The 20,875-nt window shown below is 34.2% G+C and overlaps 1 protein-coding gene across 6 annotated transcripts in view; it reads right to left on the bottom strand.

Annotated features, from left to right (window-relative positions):
* Positions 1-20,875, bottom strand: part of CCDC85A (coiled-coil domain containing 85A) — a gene marked incomplete at both ends in the record, with an annotated part of 245,290 nt that overhangs the window by 47,996 nt on the left and 176,419 nt on the right. For 5 of the 6 annotated variants that reach the window (XM_080711723.1, XM_080711724.1, XM_080711725.1 and 2 more), the window contains one exon: positions 16,503-16,579. The exons of the other annotated variant lie outside the window; for it this stretch is intronic. In XM_080711723.1, coding sequence (XP_080567849.1) covers positions 16,503-16,579 — 77 coding nt within the window. The remainder of the gene's footprint in view (positions 1-16,502; positions 16,580-20,875) is intronic. 6 annotated transcript variants of the gene reach the window in all.

Here is a 20,875-nt window from a genome sequence, read left to right as displayed (position 1 = left end):
AGGTCTAGCTTTTATATCAAACCAAAATTAGTTGTTTGTTATCTGTCAAACATTAGAACTCCTGTTTTGCATATTGTTCTATAAGAAATGAGAGATATTTTAGGTCATGATAAGACAGTACAAACTTTCTTTAATTGCTATACTACATTTAAGTCAGATTTATATTTCTTTTCTAATTGCATTCCTCTAATTTTTTTCTAGTATAACTGCTAAGAACAATAGCTAGATAAACTATTCACTATAACCTCAAACCCAATAAATTACCTAGGAATAAATATAATGAAAGATGTAAAAGAGCTCTACAATGAAAACTATAAAACATTAAGGGAAGAAATTGAAGAAGACCTTGGAAGATGGATGAGCAGAATAAATATCATCAGAGTGACAATTCTGCCAAAAGTGATCTATAGATTCAAAGCAATTACTATTAAAACACTAACAACATTTTCATAGACCTCGAAAAATCAGTCATGAATTTAAATGGAGAAAGAAAAGACCCAGAATAGCCAAAGCAATCCTCAGCAATAAGAACCAGGCAGGAGGCATCACAATCCCAGACTGCAAATTATATGATAGTAATAGTAATATAAAACAGCATGGTATTGGCACAACAACAGGCATACTGACTAGTGGAACAGAATAGAAGATACAGAAACAAACCCACACACCTATAGTCAATTGATCTTTGATAAAGAGGCCAAACTCATATCCTGGAGAAAAGACAACCTTTTCAGCAAATGGTGTGGGGAGAACTGGCTATCCATTGTAGAAAGATGAAACTAAATCCTTACCTCTCACCATGCACAGGAATCAACTTGAGATGGATCAAAGACTTAGATATTAGACCAGAGACTGTGAAGTTATTAGAGGAGGGCATAGGCTCAACATTCCAACATATAGGCACAGGCAGTATCTTTCTCAACAAGACCTCCAAATCACAGAAAATTAAAGCAAGAATTAATGAGTGGGACAGCATCAAATTAAAGTTTATTCTCATCAAAAGAAACCATCAAGAACCTAAAGAGAATATCTACAGAATGGGAGAAGATCTTTACCGGGCATCACTCTGATGGAGGGCTAATATCAAGAATATACAAAGAATTCAAAAGAATCTGCACTAGCAAAACAAATAACCCAATCAGGAAATGGGCAACTGAACTGAATAGACACTTCACAAAAGAAGAGATACAAATGGCTAATAGATACATGAAAAAAATGTTCAAAATCATTAGCCATCGGGATAATACAAATCAAAACTATGCAGAGAATATATCTAACCCCAATGAGAGTGGCAAGCATAAAGAAATCAAGTAACAACAAATGCTGGTGAGAATGTGGGGAGAAACTCTTTTACATTGTTGGTGGGAGTGCAAACTAGTTCAGCTGTAATGGAGATCAGTGTGGAGATTCCTTAGAAAACTGGGAATAGATCCACCATATGATCTGGCTATACCACTCCTGGGTATTTGTCCAAAGGGATTGAAATCAGAGAACTACAGTAACATATGCACACCCATGTTCATAGCAGCACAATTCTTTTTTTTTTTTTTAATTGGTGCACTGTATTCATACATCATAGTGGGATACAAACTTTTGTAGACATACATGCACACATCGCCCAGTCAGCCCCCACCCGATCCCCACCCCATTCTCTCCCCATCCATCCCTCCCATGCTTGGCTTAGTGATTGACATCTAGTATTATAGCAATTTATCTAAAATTAAAAATGATAATCTCACATAACAGTTTCATTTGTCTGATACCAAGCTTTTGATGACTTAAAGATAACATTTCAATATTTCTTTTTACTTTCTTTCTTACCAGAGAATATTTTTTTTCTGTTTTTTAGGTGAAACTATCATATATTTATATATTTATTTTTCAGAAAAAAATCTATCCTAATATGGAATATGGACTCTAGATACCCAAAACGATCTTGAAAAAAAACAAAGCTAAAAGATATATATTTTCTGATTTCAAACCATATAAAGCTACAATAATTGAAACAGTGTAGTACTATTCTAAAGGCAGATATATAAACCATTGGAGTTAAATAAAAGCCTAGAGCTAAATTCTTCCCTATATTGTCAAGTTATTTTTGACAAGGTTTCCACAAACATTTGGTGGTGGAAAAAATAATCTTTTAACTAAATATTGTTGAAAAATAATAATTACATGGAAAAGAATAAAATTGGACCCTTACCTAATCCCATATACAAATATTACTCAAAATAGATAAAAGACCTAAATATAAATCTTAAGACTATAAACTTTTAGGAGAAAATCTGGGTCATAAAACCTCACAACATTGAAATTGGCAGTGATTTCTTGGATATGATTTCAATGGCACAGGCAACAGAAGAGTATACAAACTCCCTAAAAAATATTGTATATCCAAAGACAATGTAAACAGAGTTAACAGTTACTGATAGAATGGGATAAAATATTTCACAAATGCTATCTGAAGATATATTAATATTCCAACTAGAAATCCTAAAAATTAACAACAATAAAGGCAAACAATACCCTTTAGCGATAGGTAAAAGACTAACATAAATAATGAATCTCCACAGATAACCAATCTTAGTTGTCTGTTGGATGGAAACTCTTGTTTCTCTGGTTCTGGTGAGTGTTACCTATTTCTTCTTTGTAGTTAATCTCTTTGAGTATTTTCTCTAGCGCTGGTTTTGAAGACATAAATTCCTTCAGTTTCTGTTTGTCATGGAAGCTTCTTATTTCTCCATCTAATTTGATAGAAAGTTTTGCTGGGTAGGAAATTTTTGGCTGGAAGTTGTTTTCTTTCAGAGTTTGAAATATGTTACTCCAAGCCCTTCTGGCTCTCATAACTTGGTTTGGGAAGTCTGGAGTGATTCTAAATGGTTTGCCTCTGAATGTCACTTGGCCCTTTGCTTTTGTTGCCTTTAAGATTCTCTGCTTGGCTTCCACATTGGTCATTTTGACAATTATGTGGCGTGGGGATCCTCTTCTCCGATCCTGTCTAAAAGGAGTTCTATAAGTTTCCTGGACCTGTGTATCGACCTCTTGCTCTATGTTTGGAAAATTTTCTGCTATTACTTCCTTGAAGAGATTGTTGATCCCTTTGGTTTCACTTTCTTTTCCCTCCTCTATTCCAATTATTCTTACGTTAGCTCTCTTAAAATGGGCCCATATTTCTTCAATATCAGATTCCTGCTGTCGGATATTTTTTTCTAGATTAGAAACTATGCGTTCATTTTTGGAATGATCATCTTCTAAGAGCGAGATTCTGTTCTTCATGTGTTCTAATCGGTTGTTTGTGCTTTGAATTGAGGCCTTTACTTCATTAATTGCATCCTTTATCTCCTTTTGGCTCTCTCTGAGTTCTTTTCGAAGCACCTCTATTATTTCTACAGTTATTTTCCTGATTTGCTCTTCTAGAAATCTCTGATTTTCTGTTTTTTCAGGTTCTGATGTTGTGGGGTTGTGGGCATTCATTGCTCCAGTATTATTCCTCTTTCCCATGATTTCGGATGTTTGTGCCTTCTCTGGGTTCTTCCCTTGGGTCACTATGACTTCACTTAAGGTGTTCTGGATCTCGAGTCAGTAGTATCTCAGACCCCACTACTCCTTTACTGGGTTGTATCACAGAGTCTCCAACCCAGAGAGTCGATAGAGGCTGCTTTAGACTGTGGGGGGTGCCAGGCTGCACGTTCTCCTATGGTGTGATATCTCTGCCACCGCCCCTCCTCCACTGGGTCAAGTCCCAGGGAGTACAGTACTGGGATTTCTCCTCTGTGGCCCGCAATTTGACTCACTGTTCTTGAGTACGCAGATGTAGCTGTACTGGCTTCGCTGAATTCACTGCTGCTGTCGCCGGTGGCAATATGGCGCCGCTGCCACACCCTTGGCCGTGGGGCTGGCGTTTTTCTTCTTGGTTTTGATTTCCACTCTGAATCCCTGCAGCATGTGCTGAGCTCAGCCACTGGGAGCTTTAGATGCTCTCTGCGCCAAGAAATCCCACCTGGCTGTTCCGCAGTGGCTCACCTCGGCTTGCTTTAGCCGTCCGGTGAACTCCCCGCTGCCGCCGGCAGTAAAGCGCTGCTGCCGTGTCTGTGGCTCTGTTCTCAGTTCGCTTTCTCTCTGGAGTCTGGTGATTTTTTTGTTTCTCTGGTGATGGTGTTTTCTGGCTATGAAAGGCACTGATTTTGTGGTAATGGAGATTGGTTGTTAGCGGGGCTCTTAAGCCCCACTTTTCTCGGTCACCATCTTCCCGGAAGTCAGCACAATTCTTAATAGCAAAAATATGGAACCTACCTAGGTCTCCATCAACAGATGAATGGATTGCAAAATTATAGTCCAAGAATTTGAAATGCACATTTAACTCTCTCCCTTTTGTGATTATTTTTCACTATTTAAAAAATGATCCAGAACCAGGAATGGTGGTGCATGTTGTAATCCTAGCATTTGGGAGGCTGAGATTGGAGGTTTGCTGTTTAAGGACAACCTCAGCTATTACTTAGTGAGGCCTTTTGCAATTCAGTGATACCTTGTTTCAAAAATAAAAATTAAAAATAATGCTGAGGGTGTAGTACAGAGTTAGAATGTCCCTGGGTTCCATCCCCAGTACAAAAAAAAAAAAAAAATCCAAGCTGAATGTGATGAAATACTCCTGTTATCTCAATACTTGGGAGGCTGAAATAGAATTGCAGGTTTGAGGACAGCCTCAAAAAAAAAAAGTGCTAGCAATGTAGCTTAGAGATAAAATGTCCCTAGATTCACTTCCCAATGACAGAAAATAATAATAATAGTAATTACTATTACTCAAAGTTGCTTAGTTGCTTCTATACTAACCTATATGATGTCAGCTATCCAAATATTAAGGAGAAAAATTCTGAAAGAGGGCTTATTTATGTGTCTCAACTATGCACTTTTGAAATTACACATACCTATGAGTCAATTCTCATGAGGTACTAAAAATTTTTGGAAAAAGAAGTTCTCACATAGAAAAAAAAAAACAAGTAAACACTTGTGAATTAAAGATTAATAAAATGATTTCAAAGGGAGGAACATCTAAGTTCATAAGCAATATAGGCCTAGAGTTTTCTTTTCTTGAGCTATCTTTATTTGGATTTGGTATTATTGTGATGTTGGCTTCATAGAATGTATTTGGACGAGTCTCATTTCTATTTCACAAAATAGATTGAGGAGTATTGGGATTAGCTGTCTATAAAGATTTTGTAAAATTTACTTGGGAAACTATCTTGTCCTGGGCTTTTGTTTGATTGTAGAAAACTATCAAGAACTTCAGGAGAGAGCTGACTGAATGGCAGAAAATTTTGCCAAGTATTCCTCCAATAAAGGGCTAATATTAGAATATACAGATAACTCAAGAAACTCAATGCTAAAAAAAAAACCCAACATAAAAATGGGCAAATCTGTCAGGCTTGGTGCCCTGCACACTTTTAATCCCAGCAAGGCACTTCTCAATTATTGAGACCATGTTTTGAGAAATAAAATTACTAAAAAATAGAGTTGGAGGTGTAGTTTGGAGGTATAATGCCCCTGGGTTCCATTCCCAGTACCACAAAAAAATGGGCAAGTGAAGTAAATAGAAATTTCACAAAAGAAGAAATTCAAATGGCCAGTAAATGTATAAAAAAATTCAACATCATTAGCAATCAGAGAGATGCAAATCAAAATTGGGTGATGTGTGCATGTATGTCTCCACCATCTTGTATCCCATTAAGATGTATGCTACAATGCACCAATAAAAATTTTTAAAACTACTCTGAGATTTCACCAATTAGAATTGATTTCTCCAATTAGAATGTCAATCATTCAGAACACAAACAACAACAAATGCTGGTGAGGATGTGGAGAAGTGGAAACTCTAATACCTTGCTGGTGGGATTACAAATTGGTATAACCACTTTGGAAAACAGTATAAAGGATCCTCAAAAGAATGAGAACAAACCTACCATATGATCCAGCATTACTAATTCTGAGTATCTACCCCAAAAAATGGAAACAAAACTACCAAACTAATGCATGTGTATTTATGTTCATAGCTGCATAATTCACAGTGTTCAAACTATGGAATCAGTCAAGATTTCTGTCAACAGATGAATTAGTTACAAAACTGTAGGACATGTACACAATGGAATTTTACTTAGCCATAAAGAAAATCAAAATTATGTCATTTACAGGGAAATTGATGAAACTGAACTGAAAAAAATTATGCTAAGTGAGATTAGTCACAAACAGTAAAAAAAATCAGATGTTCTTTCTAATATTTGGAAGCTAGAGAAAAAAAGGTCATAGGAAGAACTCTAGATAAGAAAGGAAAAAAACATAGATGAGCAAATAAAGCAACCTGGGGGGGGATGGGAGAGGGAAAAAGGAAATTCTCTAATGTACATGATATACACTGACAAACATACCAAAGTCAATCACTAAGCCAAACATAAGAAGGAGGGAGGAAAGAGGGAATGGGGTGGTAATTGGAGAAAGGCTAAATGAGCGATGTGTGCATGTATGTCTCTACCATCTTGTACCCCATTAAGATGTATGACTACAATGCATCAATTAAAAAATAATTGCCTTTTGACTGATATGTATTCTTCTCACCTCTGTTTCCTAGCTTTAACACTAGAACTCCAGGGTAAGAAGTTATTTTTTCATGTGTTTGGGGCCTAGAATATAGTATAATCCAAGTAAGGATGGAAGGATTTTATCAGCTCCGAATTTACTAGACCACTTAGGAGCTCCAATTTTAGGAGCCATGGGAAACATCATAACAGGTGGTCAGCAGCCAAATTCAGGTTTAGGGAAGGTGCAGCTAGATACTCCCTAAAGTTAGAATAGTGGGTATAGTGGGTAAAACCTTGTATACTCCAGAGAGGGACAGGCTCACAGAAGCTGAGCCAATGGAATATCTTATTATCATCACTATGAGCCCAATTTGGGCTGGGTGGCCAGAGAAAACATTCTATTATTCAGTAATGCCACACTCATAAATGTGGGAGGAACTTTGTAAAAGTATTTTATTGATTATAGATTTAGAAATATTTTGTAGAATTTCTAGGTGACCCCTTAATTTTCTCCTACTAGGGATTATTTACGAAGCTACCATTGAAGGTCCTCAAGTAGTAAAACAATGAAGTTAACTCCATCATTTACACAATGTGCAGTTTCTTTACCCTTCTTCTCTAAGCACAATTTAATCAATGCCATATGTTAATGTAGTGCTGGGTCACACAGGCTCAGTGGCTCCCAATGGACAAGATAATGTAGAAGACGTCATTGTCAACCATGAAAGCTACACAGATCACTGCCTCACAGTGAACCTGCTACAATTTTTCTTGCATTATGTGGATAAGAGAATCTAAAGAAAAGCCCCGTCCAATTCTGTTGGTTGTTATTTCAGATAGTTTAACCTACAGAATGAATCTAATAAATCAGGTTTCCTTTGAAAAAAAATTTCTTCCTCTGCACATTGTTTTTTATGTGTATCATAAGTAAAGCTGACTTTGATTTATATGTGGGTTCTTTTCTGCTATTCTTCTTAGTCTAGCTACAATGCCAAGAAAAAACTAATGTGTACTATCTCATGTCTTTGTCATCTCTTTTTCATAGTAATTTATTTGGGCTTATCTAAGAATTGTATTGCTGAAAAGCAGGCTACATTTTAAAATAAAGAATACATACTGTTTGAGTATAAATTAGAGAAGTAGATAAAGGTTAATTTTCTTACATTTCTTATGTTGGCACTCTCATCATAATTTTTAAATTCCCTCTGTGAAATGACATTCCCATTCACTATATGCAGCTTTGAATTGTGATCTTTAAAAAAATTCACATTAGTTTACGTGATCAAGAGAAAATATCCTTATTTCAGGTGATCTTTATCATTTGTACCAACTTTTAAAGGGATTTTCTTCTTGAATGATAATGCCTAATAAAATAATAAGGTCATTCACACTTTTGGACTGTCTGAATAGTTGTATCCACAAACTGGATATAAAATACATCTCAGTGTAAGATCCTGTAGTTTCCATGGCAACACAAGACACTCTGTCTTCACTGGGGAAGCCCCACTATCCCTGCTGTACTTATTTTCTATGATGTGATATGTGTTTGAGTAGATGTTATAGCTACTTGATAACATTTTTTTTAACTTTAGAATCCAAGGAAGTCAAATAACCCACAGTGACATAAATATGCGTTGTTTACAAATATGCATTTGTAAACAAAAGACCCAGTATAATAATAAAATTATAGTTCAAAGGAACTGTATTATTGATACAAAAAAGATATGCCTATCTTGTATACACAGTAAAAACAAACTCTTTCTGGATAGAGTTACAGATCTTTAGAATTAAGTAGACTCTCCATATCATCTACAACAGCTCTCTTTTATAGGTAAGATACATAAGACTCAGAGATTAGGAGTGTGCTTCTGGTCTAACACCTAATTAATGGCAGACCCAAGCAAAGACCCAGTTCTTACAAATTCCTAGTTGGTGCCTTTATAGCACATTCATGGTGACTTTTTTAATATGTTGACTAATGACAGAATCCAAAGTAACTTATTGCTCAGCCTTCTCAATATGAATCATCTATGTTTTGCTTATTTTTCATATTACAGCATTTTTAAATGTAAATTAAGAAAAGCCCAAATCACTTAGAAATTCATACACTTAAGCTATCTTATATTACTATATATATATATATATATATATACACACACACACATATACATATATATATACATATATAATGGCTATATTTAAGTAATGTAGATATAACCTATTACATTTGTATTCATCTACTTTATATACAAAATGTTTATTATTTACCAATTATTCAGAGACACCAACTTTTATTTGTTTTTGTTTGTTTGGTTGGTTTGTTTTTGTTTGTTTGTTTTTCCAGGTTTGGGGATGGAACCCAGGGGCATCTGACTTCCAAGCTACAACCCCTGCCCTATTTTTTATTCTTTATTTTAAAACAGGGTCTCATAGCTGAACATGGTGGCACATGCTTGTAATCCCCATGCTTGGGAGGCAGAGACAGGAGGATCGAGCAGGTTCAAAGCCAGCCACGCGTGCTGGCTTAGGAGACCCTGTTTACAAATTTAAAAAATGTAAAAATAGGTCTGGGAGTGTAGCCCGGAGGTAGAAGGGCTTCCAGGAACCCCAGTACCACCAAAAAAATAAAAATAAATACATACATATATACATACATACATACATACATACATACATACATACATAAAACAGGATCTCACTAAGTTGCAGAGGGCCTCACTAAGTAGCTGAGGCTGTTCACAAACAACAATCCTCTGGTCTCAGACTCCTGAATGCTGGGATTACAAGCGTGCACCACCACGCCCAGCTTAACTTTAATTTTTAATGTATTATAAGCATATTAACTTTGCTCAGGCTATAGCAAGACATAAAGTATAAGTGCAAGACTTTTAGGTGATAAAGGCCTAAATTCCACTGTGAGAAAAGTCAGACCTAAAAAAGAGAAGGACAGCTCATTTCATATATTTATTTTCTGTCAGTCAGAGATAGAGTGACCTGCAGCAGGAAATGGAGGTCAAAGTAAGACTGTGCTCTATGGAGAACCACAGCTCATATATAAGCTTCTACAAAGCTAACATTTCAAAATTTATTCATATAAATAATGATATAAATATTTATATATACTATATATATTCCAGTGGTATTATAATTGAATTAAGCTAATTAAATTCTAAAATCAAATGTTACACAGTATTTTCCATTTTCTAAGAGCCTGTTATCGTACTCTTCTTGTAAAGGAAAGGCTGTTTAATCTTTAACTTTTGCTTTTATTTTTGACTCTACTTTGCACTAAAAAAGCAAAAGTTCAAAGTTTTTCTACTCATATAAGGCAATATTAGTTTCTCATATCTTTCTCTCTCAAATTTTCCCAAGTATTCTTTAATATTTCTCCTCTTTCAAATATCTATGATTTTCCTCAGTATAACAATATCACGAGGCCAATGCTGAATAGGATCCCATAACTTTTTGTCAAGTACTTCCAAGAACAGGTAACAAAAACATTACATTTTTATGGCTTTTACAAATCAAAATATTTTTGAAGGCTTCCTACTAAAAAAATTACAATGTGTCTGTACATATAAAAAGACAACATGGTTAAGTATGAATTACTGACAATATAACCTCTGCTAAATTGTCCACAAGTACTAGTCATTTGGTGGAGTCCATTTTTTTCCCAAATATAACTCTAGAAGCAACCACTCTTTAATGGATTTAACTAATTTTTTCCTATCAGTAGCATCCAGATTCTACCCAGAATGTAATACATAATTAGGGCTGCTATTCATAAGAAAATAATAATAATTCTGCATAAGTTCCTCCTCAGGATACCAGAACGGAAATTTCCATGCAAATAACAGTTGAAGAATATCACCACTAGCTTTAAGCATCCCAGAAGGCATTACTCTGTGACTCTTGTTTTGTGTAACAATTACTGATTTTTTCCCCCAGAGCAATTCTAATCCTAAAAAACCAATATATTTATGGCCCTATACAAAAATCAATTGGCAAAGCATCAAGTCAGAAAATGTAAAAAGGAAAAAGAAGCAAAATCACTAAGTAAATAGCTCCACTGCAGAAAAGAGAAAGGACGTAAGAGAAATGTATGTATCAGATAGGATCCTCCCATCCCTGCCCAGCATGCTGGTAATGCCAGCATAAGCATCCAGTGAAGATGGGGGAGCACTTCAGAGATGTGATGCTGGACGGAGACTATGTTGCCATGGAAGTGAAAAGCTAGATTTCCTTAGCTCCTGGGTACCCTTCTCAGCACTTCTGGCAATGCATGACAGATTGATTTTCTTTGTTCAGAAACTGCTCTGGAAACAGGCATGTCTCCCTCCCAAAGCATTGAAAAACTATTGTGAAGCCATGTTGTAACCAAATTAAATGAAAGGGAGATTTTTTTTTTCATTTCTAAAATTAGATTCTTCTGTGTGTGCTAACACAACATAAATAGCAACACTTGGTATGAGAGGCCCACTCAGCTAGAGATCTCAGTTGCCATCCCTTTCAGACAGACCCTCTGAGCCCCAGCAAACAGGCAGGCAGAGACACCAAGCAATTTCAGGTGCCATTACTGATTCTGGAAATTGGAGAGCCAATTTCCAGAATTGTGGAAGGTTTCAGGAAGGTGGGTGGTTTCAGGAAGGTTCTCCAAGGCACAGACCACATATATTGCTTGCCAAGCAGATGCTGGTGCCAGAGCATTTCATCAGAGAAAACTTGTTTCCCAATAGGAATTTTAACAAATGTACTTAATTGACTTTGACTTGCAGCAACCTGCTTGCTTCACGTCTCTAAACCATCTTCCTGATGCAAAAGTCAAAGTCAATATAAAACAATGTGAGAATGGTTTAAAAAATTATAGTTTGCCTCAGGGATCGGTCTGAATAATAACTGATATATTCAAAGGGCAGACCTATTTTTATAATAAAGCCATTAGGTAGATATTCTACATTATCCAGTTAAAGACATTTTCTAGGTGAGTAGAATTCTTCAATGTAGAATAAATATATCAGCAATATCTGGATTAATAAATCTATGTGATCACCAAGAAAAGGATCATGGGATGAGCAGGCAGATCTGAGCCAGGTTTTGAATTGGGGCTAAAAATTATGTTTATTGTGTGTGCGTGTGTGTGTGTGTGTGTGTGTGTGTGTGTGTGTGTGGTACTGAGATTGAACAGAAGTACATTCTACCTCTGAGCTACACAACGAGACCATTTGATTTTTTTGCTTTGTTTTGTTTTGAAACAGAATTTTGCTACTTGCTGAGGCTGTCCTCTAACCTGCAATCCTACTATCTCAGCCTCTCAAGTACTAGGATTATTAGGAGTGTGCGACCACTCTCGGCTTTAAACAATCATTTCAACTTTAAAAGCACCATCATTATTTTTTCCCTACCTAGCTTCAGATCACTCTGAACAGAAAACCTATCTGAACACATCCTGTTATGCATGAATTTTCCATGCAGATGTGAGTATTTCTGTATGTATAATAAAGATTTTTGATATTTAAAAATGTCAGGGAGAATACAAACCTGTAAAATGCATTTTTTAATTTGTGATGGATGCCATTGCTTTAAGAAAAATATAGTGATGTGTACATGCATGCCTCTACTATCTTGTACCCCATTAAGATGTATGACTACAATGCACCAATAAAAAAGAATACCTTATGGAAGGAATGAAATAAATATTCAACAAATTTTGTATGGATGAGCAAATTCAAGATAAATCTTGAAAAAAATGAAAGTAGATTTAGAAGCTTAATTATATTAAATTATATTAAAGGTATAAAATGATTAGAAGGGATACTGTGTATATGCTAAAAAGACCCCTGAGTCAGCCTACCATTTTGACCTGAGTCCATCCTTAATTAGGATATAACCAGACTGAGACACCTAATCTCTATGACTCTGGTATACATTATGCAATTTAAGCATAATGTATATAGGAGTTGTCCTATGTGATATCTAAGGTTATTATTAACTCTGAAATTTATGACTCTGTATCCAAAGAAAAATTGTTTATAAGTATTTATGCAAAATATGTTGATACTTTTTATTTTCACATAAAGTTTTTTAAAACAGTAATTTTATACCATAGTGAATATTATGATTTAGATATCAAATATCCCTTGGAAAATCTCATGTTGTCATGTTTTATATTGTCAATGAAAAAATATTTAAAGGTACAGTATTTGAATCATGAGTGTTCTATTTCATCAGTTTAACTATTTATCAATTAATAATTTAAATGGATTTACTAGGTGGTAATATAGGCAGGTGGGGCATAGCTCGTGAAAGTGAATAATTTGGGGTATGGTCTTGGAGACAATATCTGTTCACTGGCCTGTCTCTTTTTCTCTTTCTCTGTGCTTCCTGTCATCATACCCTGAGGTCCTAGCTTGAACTCCTGTTTGGCAGCCTGTAAAAAATGAACTCACTCTCTCTCTCTCTCTCTCTCGCCCCCCTCTACACAAACACACACACACACACACACAGGTGTGTGTATATATATATATATATATATATGCACATATATATGTATGTGTATACATGTATATACTGAAAATATATATATATGTATATATATACTGAATTATCACATTATACACACACACACACACACACACACACACACACACACACACTGATATCTTCAGAACTATAAGCAAATACATCTACATTCTAAGTCATGGTCGTCAGGATATTTTAGGTAACAGCAGTGGGAATGCTGATCGAGTATATTATTTATAAGTGCTACTTAAGTTGTTGTGAGTGACCCTACTTCATTGAATCCAAAACAAAACTTCAAAGATGACACTACATTTATTGAATATAACACAATCTTCATTTGGGGCTAATATCACATCAAATTTGCATTCACAGGAAGTGACAGACTAGTCTGAGCAATTTAAACATAATGTATATAAAAAGATGTTATGTAATTCTTTGAAATTGTTTAAAATGTGACATAGAAAGATATTCACATTAATGTATTGCTCAAAGAAGAACATCCTAAATTTGGAAAATTTTTACTATTGTGCCAACTTAAAGGCATTTTCTTTTCAAATAATACCTAATAAATACTACTACATTCTAAAACTAATAAAAGTTGTTACCTTAAAAGACCATTAAAATATTGGCTCCACAAACTTCATTTAAAGTAGAGTACAAAAATATTAAAAAATAAAATAGAGTACAGCTCTTTGGATACGTATAATCAAAGTGCTGGTGCACAGAGCTCTACATTGTGTGGGGACAAACCACCAGTGGCTATACTAACCTTCTACTTGCACTTTCTGTGTATTCCTTTTTCCCTCTGGATAAAACCAACTTGACCTTAAATGCCTTTCTTTATTCATCAAGAGTCCTTCATTCTATATACATAGAAGAAATTTGTAGCTCTCTATTCATTGTTTACAATTTTATATGAATAATAAAGATAAGCATTAAAAAAAGAGATTTCTGACTCCAGAAAAATGCTTCAAATGCTGTCAGAAAAATACCTGGCACAGCCACAAAAGATATGATAGACTTGGTATTCTAGTTTCCAATCATATTCTTAGTCCTATTTATCCCAAGACAAAGACATACTTTTATAAATTTGCAAGTTAAAAGGAATATCACCTAATCAAGGCACAATATCTAACATGCAGTTGGAAATAGTTACTACAGGGAAAGATCATCATATATAATTTGGAAAAGGACCAGTAAGAACCAGTTAATTATAAGCATATAACCTACATGTGCCTTGTGCTCCACATCCCAAGTCTGGGGCCTTCCTGAGGAATCCCTCCAGATGACTCCCACTGTTCCCATCCTACAAACTCACCCACAGTCTGTGCCCCTGCCAGTCTATGCTTATAGAAATAGTTACAACTGCTATTCTGTCATATATATCTTAGCTGGATATGAAGACAACACTCTCCAATATAAGACTTAAGAATAATACTGGTTTGGAACTGCTTCTAATAGCATAATTCAAGCAACAAATTTTATTTGCAGCAAAGTACATGTAAATAATTATTTAACTAAATCTCTAAATCTAAAACATTGTTTTCTTATTTTTTAACATCTCTGAAATCAGCAAGAATCTGACATGGTATAATTAACATATTTTTATTTTGTCAGAGTATGTATAATAATGGTATCTCACATCAATAGCATCTAAGATTCAAGAAACAATCTTTCCTAGACACTTCTCAGGGAGGAATAAAACAAAAAATAACTATAACTGTCCCTGCTATCAAAATAGTAATTCATTTAAACCATACTATTGAAAAATAACTTTAGAAGTTCATTAATCTTGCCTAGTCTTAATTATGCAAGTACCATGCATTTAAATACACACATCAAGTATCGCTGAGTACTCTTCTGATTTTTCTTCAAGAATTTTAACACTCACTCACTCTTAAAATAGAATACATTTTAGATTTCAGTGTTTGATGTCCTCCTCAATTCCCACTTCGAGGGAATCCAAGAAATAATTATATAGAAATATGTATATTTATCATAAATATATAGATATACACTTATATTTACCATTTACACAAATTTATATTTATTGTAAATATATAGAAATATATATATGGTAAATATTTATCATCTTTTACATTTTCAATTATCTAAGGGAAAGGATAATTATGTGTAATAAACCACATTTTTTAGCTCTGAAGCAGGTAAGTAATTAGATGTTTTCAGTCAAAAGTCTTAGCAGAGTCATACTGAAAATCCAATATAAAAAGTAAAAAAATGAGAAGAGAAAAAGAATAAAACAAAAACTCTACCAATAGTATTTTATATTATGAAACAATCCATCTGTCATCTTGACTGTGTGTGTGTGTGTGTGTGTGTGTGTGTGTGTGTGTGTGTGTGTACATATACACAGTGTGAGAAAAGAAAGAAGCAAATTTCTTATCCTCAACATTTTTAGGCAGTTAGCTGGCCAATGGAGAGTGAGAGAAAGGCTTTCTTCCATATAACATATGATAGCCCAAATTTTATTAACACAAAAAATTCTTTTAAAACAAAACAAGGTTAAAAATTCCTAAAATTTCTTTCTAAAGTATCTCTGCATTGATATTTAAATCTCTTCTTCTGAAATGTTTTGTCTTTTTATTTAAACTATTGCTCATAGGTGTCATTCCCCCTTTGTTGCTTACAAATGAAAGTAACCAGCAAAGCACAGAAAGAATGCTAATGCCTAATTGCTTGAAAAAATTCTTTTCACTCACTATCTCTTAAGATACATTATTGTCTTCATGTCTGTGATGGAAGCTAACTTAGAATCTGCATTTGTGTTCAAATCCTTAACAAAATATTTTCTGAAAATCATCACCTTGAAAGACCAACATAATTCTCACCAATTTAATAGCCAACAGAAACAATTTTATAAATGTGGTATATATGAGACATTAAAAATTCCAGGAAAACAGCAATTTTATATTCACCACATAAAAGAAATAAAGTCCCAAAGTAACCACTTTGATTATTGGCATTGCTTTGTTATATTAAACAAGTCCCCTTATATTACATAGACTGTAAAAAGTACTAAATAACTAAAACATAAAATCTTCAAACTACCTACAACTTTAGCTAGCTCATAAATTTGCAAATTTTCTATTTAAACAAGTCCCTTCCTTTTATCCACCAACTACATTTATGATGTATATGAGTAGTAACACCAAAAGATCTTCATGTTCCATTTTTCTTTATTTTCTTTTTAAAACTACTCCACATTCTTATAGCAGAAATCTAAGTAATATAATGGTCATCATGGAACATAATCACACTCTATATGATGAATGGCTATATACAAAATGATTTCTATCATGTAAAAGAGAACGTGTAATTGCGACTTTATATTTCAAATTAAAAGCTGCAACTCAAATGACACTGACTAGCTATAAGCTTCTGGAAGTCACCCACCTGGGGCAGCATGCGATTTTCTTCCTCCAGCTGTCTTACTCTGGCCTCCAGCTGCCTAACATAGGACAAGGTTGATTCTAAAATTAAAAAGAAAGAACTCACATTATCCACACAGGTTTTGTTTGGTGCACTATCAGGATATTTCCAGTCTGTAAATCAGACTGACAACTTTTTCTGTTACTTAAAAAAATTCACCCCAGAAAAACAAGAACAGAAGTCATTGAAACTAAACAATTTTGAACAATTTTACAGTGTTAAAAAGTATTAGAGAACTTTCTAGGTGGTGAGATTAACCAGCCATCAAAACATTAAGCATCCTGAAGATAGTTACTGTTTTCTCATTTTGTGCATTTTGAGTTTTCAGTTTGTTTCATATATTAGACTTTTTTATATAATGTGGTCTACAACCAAAATAAATGACAAGGAAGTTCTCATTAAAAAGAGAAAGTAAAAAAAAAAGTCAATATCTAGTTCCCTTCATTTTCCCAGTAAATATTTTAAGAGCAATGTTTGTTCTCACAAATCTAAATATTAACTCTATAATTCAGAGAATAGCCACAGCAGGGCTAAAAATTTAGATTTAGGTTGAATTTTTATTTTGATTTTGGCTGAGTATGACAGAGATCCAATTTCCCCCCAAATCTTTAGGCAAACTAGGGCAACTGAGTTGAAATTGATTTTTGCTTTAAAATCTTCACAAACGTACATGGATGCTTCAAGCTTAGAATTAGTATCACGCTCAGTTTCTATTTAATATTGAAACTAAAATTTGTAGCTTTTTTGTGAATAAAGGGGTCACAGAGGAAAGTGGAGGTTCATTTTTAGGGAAAATATTACAGTAACTATTCTTCATTAATGAAAATATTCAAGTGCACCATAGAGTAGGATAGTTGCAAGTCATTTATTATCCGAGAACAGAAAAAGACTCACAGCTACAAAGTCTCGTAAGCACATTTACATTCTCTTGCCTCAGAAACAGAGAAAAAGCAAGAGACAAGAGAATATAGTTCATTTAAGAGGCAAGTGTTTGGAGCTCCTGATAATCTGAAGTTAGGACACATATCAATGTATCAAAACAATCTGAAATTCATCATTGAAATTAAACTTTATTACTTTTTACATGGGCACTTCTTATATGAACTCAATTTCTTTTTTTGTGAGTTCCAAAGTAATAAGCTAACATTTTATTTTACATAGGAAATGCCATTGTTTTATTCACAAATGTAACAGTTAAGCTCCTTTCCACTATAAACAGAGCATATTTCATAATGATTTACAGAATGCCCCCATCTCTGCTGACATCAATATAAAGATATGTTAATCTCACAGGGATGGTGGTGATTAGCCTTGAACATTCTTCACATAAGAAGACAGAAACAGCGGGTAAAGGAAATGGACTTTTCATAGACATATATGGCTTTTCATTTTCTTAAAATCTTGATAAAATGTTAACTCTGCTTCATAAACTTTTCCAAAGGCAAATAAAAATATACAGCATAAATGAATAGTAAAATTATCAATTTCATAAGTCTGCTTTACTCTAGTAAATGAATAAGTGATTTGTAAATCATCAAGATGTGAATGTAGATTGCTTGATTTACACAGTTTTGCAAGCCCAGCTCTTTGCTCTAGAAAAAAAAAATAAAAGCACTTGCCTAGGACCATCTAAATGAAATATTGATCAAGAATATTCTATCTAAGCCACAAAAATATATTCTCTTTTGATTACAGTTTTTAGCTTACTTTTTTTGCCCCTATACTATGATATTTGTAAGTCTTGGAGAAGTGAAAACACTACATAGAGAGATTCAGTAATATTTTAAAAAGTCACTAAATTAAATGTGTTTTAATCCAGTAACTATATTCAGTCACTTTAATATATTTCTGGTTTTTAAATCTTGTTAGTTTACATATGTGATGATTTCATTAAGTCTCTACTTAAATAATAATGAACCATTAAATAGACGAGTCCAGGAAAAAAAAAAAGCAGGCAAATTCCTGAATTTGGAAAACATTCTCTAAATCCTTTTCTTCTTTTTCTTTCTTTTTTTTTCTTTTTTTTTTGTGGTACTGGAGATTAAACTCAGGAATTTTCTATGTTTGAGCTATACCCTCAGCCTTATTTTATTTTTATTTTGAAACAGGTTTTTGCTAAGTTGATGAGGCTGTCCTTGAACATGCAATCCTCCTGTCTCAGCCTCCCAAGCACTAGGATTACAAGTATCAGCTAGTTTTTTGGACTATTTAATGTTTAATTATAATAGAACAAGTCCAAATTTCCATTACAAAGCACTCATTGCAAATATGGTCCAGGACCGGAAAAGATAGGAAATATTTGAAACAGTTAAAGTAAAAAGCAAAAAAAACAAAGATAAGAAAAGGTTTGAATTCATTCTTTTAACAAATTATGTTGCTGATTTTTTCAGGTGCTATTCTCCAGTTGGGAGGAAGAGAAAGTCAGTTATTGCAAGTCTTCATAAGTTTCTCAGAATACAAATTCCCTTTAAGGTTTTCAAAATCATGTGCTGGATTCAAAAATGTCTAATTAATTATTCTAGTCTCTTAATGTCTATTGCAATTATTACTTAATGCCTAATGCATACTCCAAATGAAAAAAACTTTCTTAGGGAATAAAATACCTGATCTGCATGCACAAATCATAGTACACATGCTTAAATTATTTTATTCAATAATAAAACTGAAGCAAGCCGGGCATGGTGGTGCACACTTGTAATCCCAGTACTTGCGAGGTTGAGACAAGAGGATCTCAGTCCCTGGATAGCCTCAGCTACTTAGTGGGGCTCTTTGTAACACAGTGAGACCCTGTTTTAAAATACAATCAAAAAAGAGGGCTGGGGGTGTAGCATAGAGGTAGAATACTCCTGGGTTCCAATCCCAGTACTGCAAAAAAAAAGTAAATTATAGAAATGAGTACACCATCCTTTAATAGGAATAGAGAGGAATAGACTGTCAGATAAGCATTGGGCCCTCAATACCTATATAAAGAGATATAAAAAAGTACAATCTTCTCACTGTGACATGGAAGAAAAATAAATATTTTTTATTAAGCCATGGGGATTCAAGGTTTATTTGTTATTGCATGATAGGCCAGCTGAGTCTAACTAGTAGTATATAACCAATAATGAGATAGGATATACATGAACTTTATTTTTATAAGATATAAAAACAGAGGTTTATTAGGAAAGTGGGGACACATATTTAAGGGAGAATACGGGACACCTCAAAAAGTAGAGATCATCTTTGAGGTCTCACAGTTCTTTTATAGGCAACACTATGAGGCAGTAAGTAGGGAGAACACAGCATGGGTAGAGGTTTGAGGTTTGGACTTCCTCAGAATCCTCAGGTTCCCAGCATTGATGGGTAGTGGCTTTGTGGCACCTGAAATTGACCTTCCTTATTAATCCTTTGTTTACTCCACATCTCAGGAATCTCAGGTGAGGAGAGAGGCCATTATGATCATGGGTGTGGGCCTATTGAGGCTTCTGCCTAAGACAGAAGAGATTCTGTAGGGTGATTTAAGGATTATGAAGATTTTAGATTTTTTTTCATTTTTTCCATGTGGTAGAATCTAATTTATTCATAACTACTATAAAGGATTATATCCAAAATAAAATACAAAATGCAAGTATTAGCTAGAAAACATTTTATATTTATGTTGGGGTGTTCTGGAAAATAAATAATAAAATGGGGAATAATTTTATTTCAATAATCCCCATTTCTTATTGTCTAAATAATTTATTGTCATTATACCATATTATAATTAACTCAGATACCATATAGCCTGGGTTATTACACAACTTTGAGACACATAGTGAATTGTCTTTATTATCATTTGACATTGATGATTAAATTTTGAAAAGTTCATGGCCCACACATTCTTTTGTTTCCATATAAAGATTATGTGACTTTAACAGTTTTTTTAAACTTTTTATTAGTACATTGTAGTCATACATCTTAATGGAATACAAGATGGTGGAGGCATACATGCACACATCACCCAATTAGTACTTACCCAATTCCTGCCCCATTTCCTCCCCCTCTCTCCTCATGTTTGGATTAGTAATCGACTTTGATATCTTTGTTAATATACATCATGAACACTAGAGGATATCCTTCTTCCTACCTCCCATCCCTTCAGGTCACCTTATTTGCTCATCTATAGCATCTCCTTCTTCATTTAGAGTTCCTCCTATGACCTATTTTCTCTCTAGCTTTAGCATATTAGGGAGAATATCCAATTTCTTATTTTTTTGTGACTGACTAATCTCACTTACATTTTCCCTTTCCTTCCCAGTCTACCTACCTTCTACCTAATATTTTACTTCTTCTATCCTACCTCATTTCCCCCTCTG

This window comes from Muscardinus avellanarius (genome assembly GCF_963383645.1).
Source record: "Muscardinus avellanarius genome assembly, chromosome: 15".
NCBI classification, from domain to species: Eukaryota; Metazoa; Chordata; class Mammalia; order Rodentia; family Gliridae; genus Muscardinus; species Muscardinus avellanarius.
This window is presented reverse-complemented; position numbering and strand designations above follow the sequence as displayed.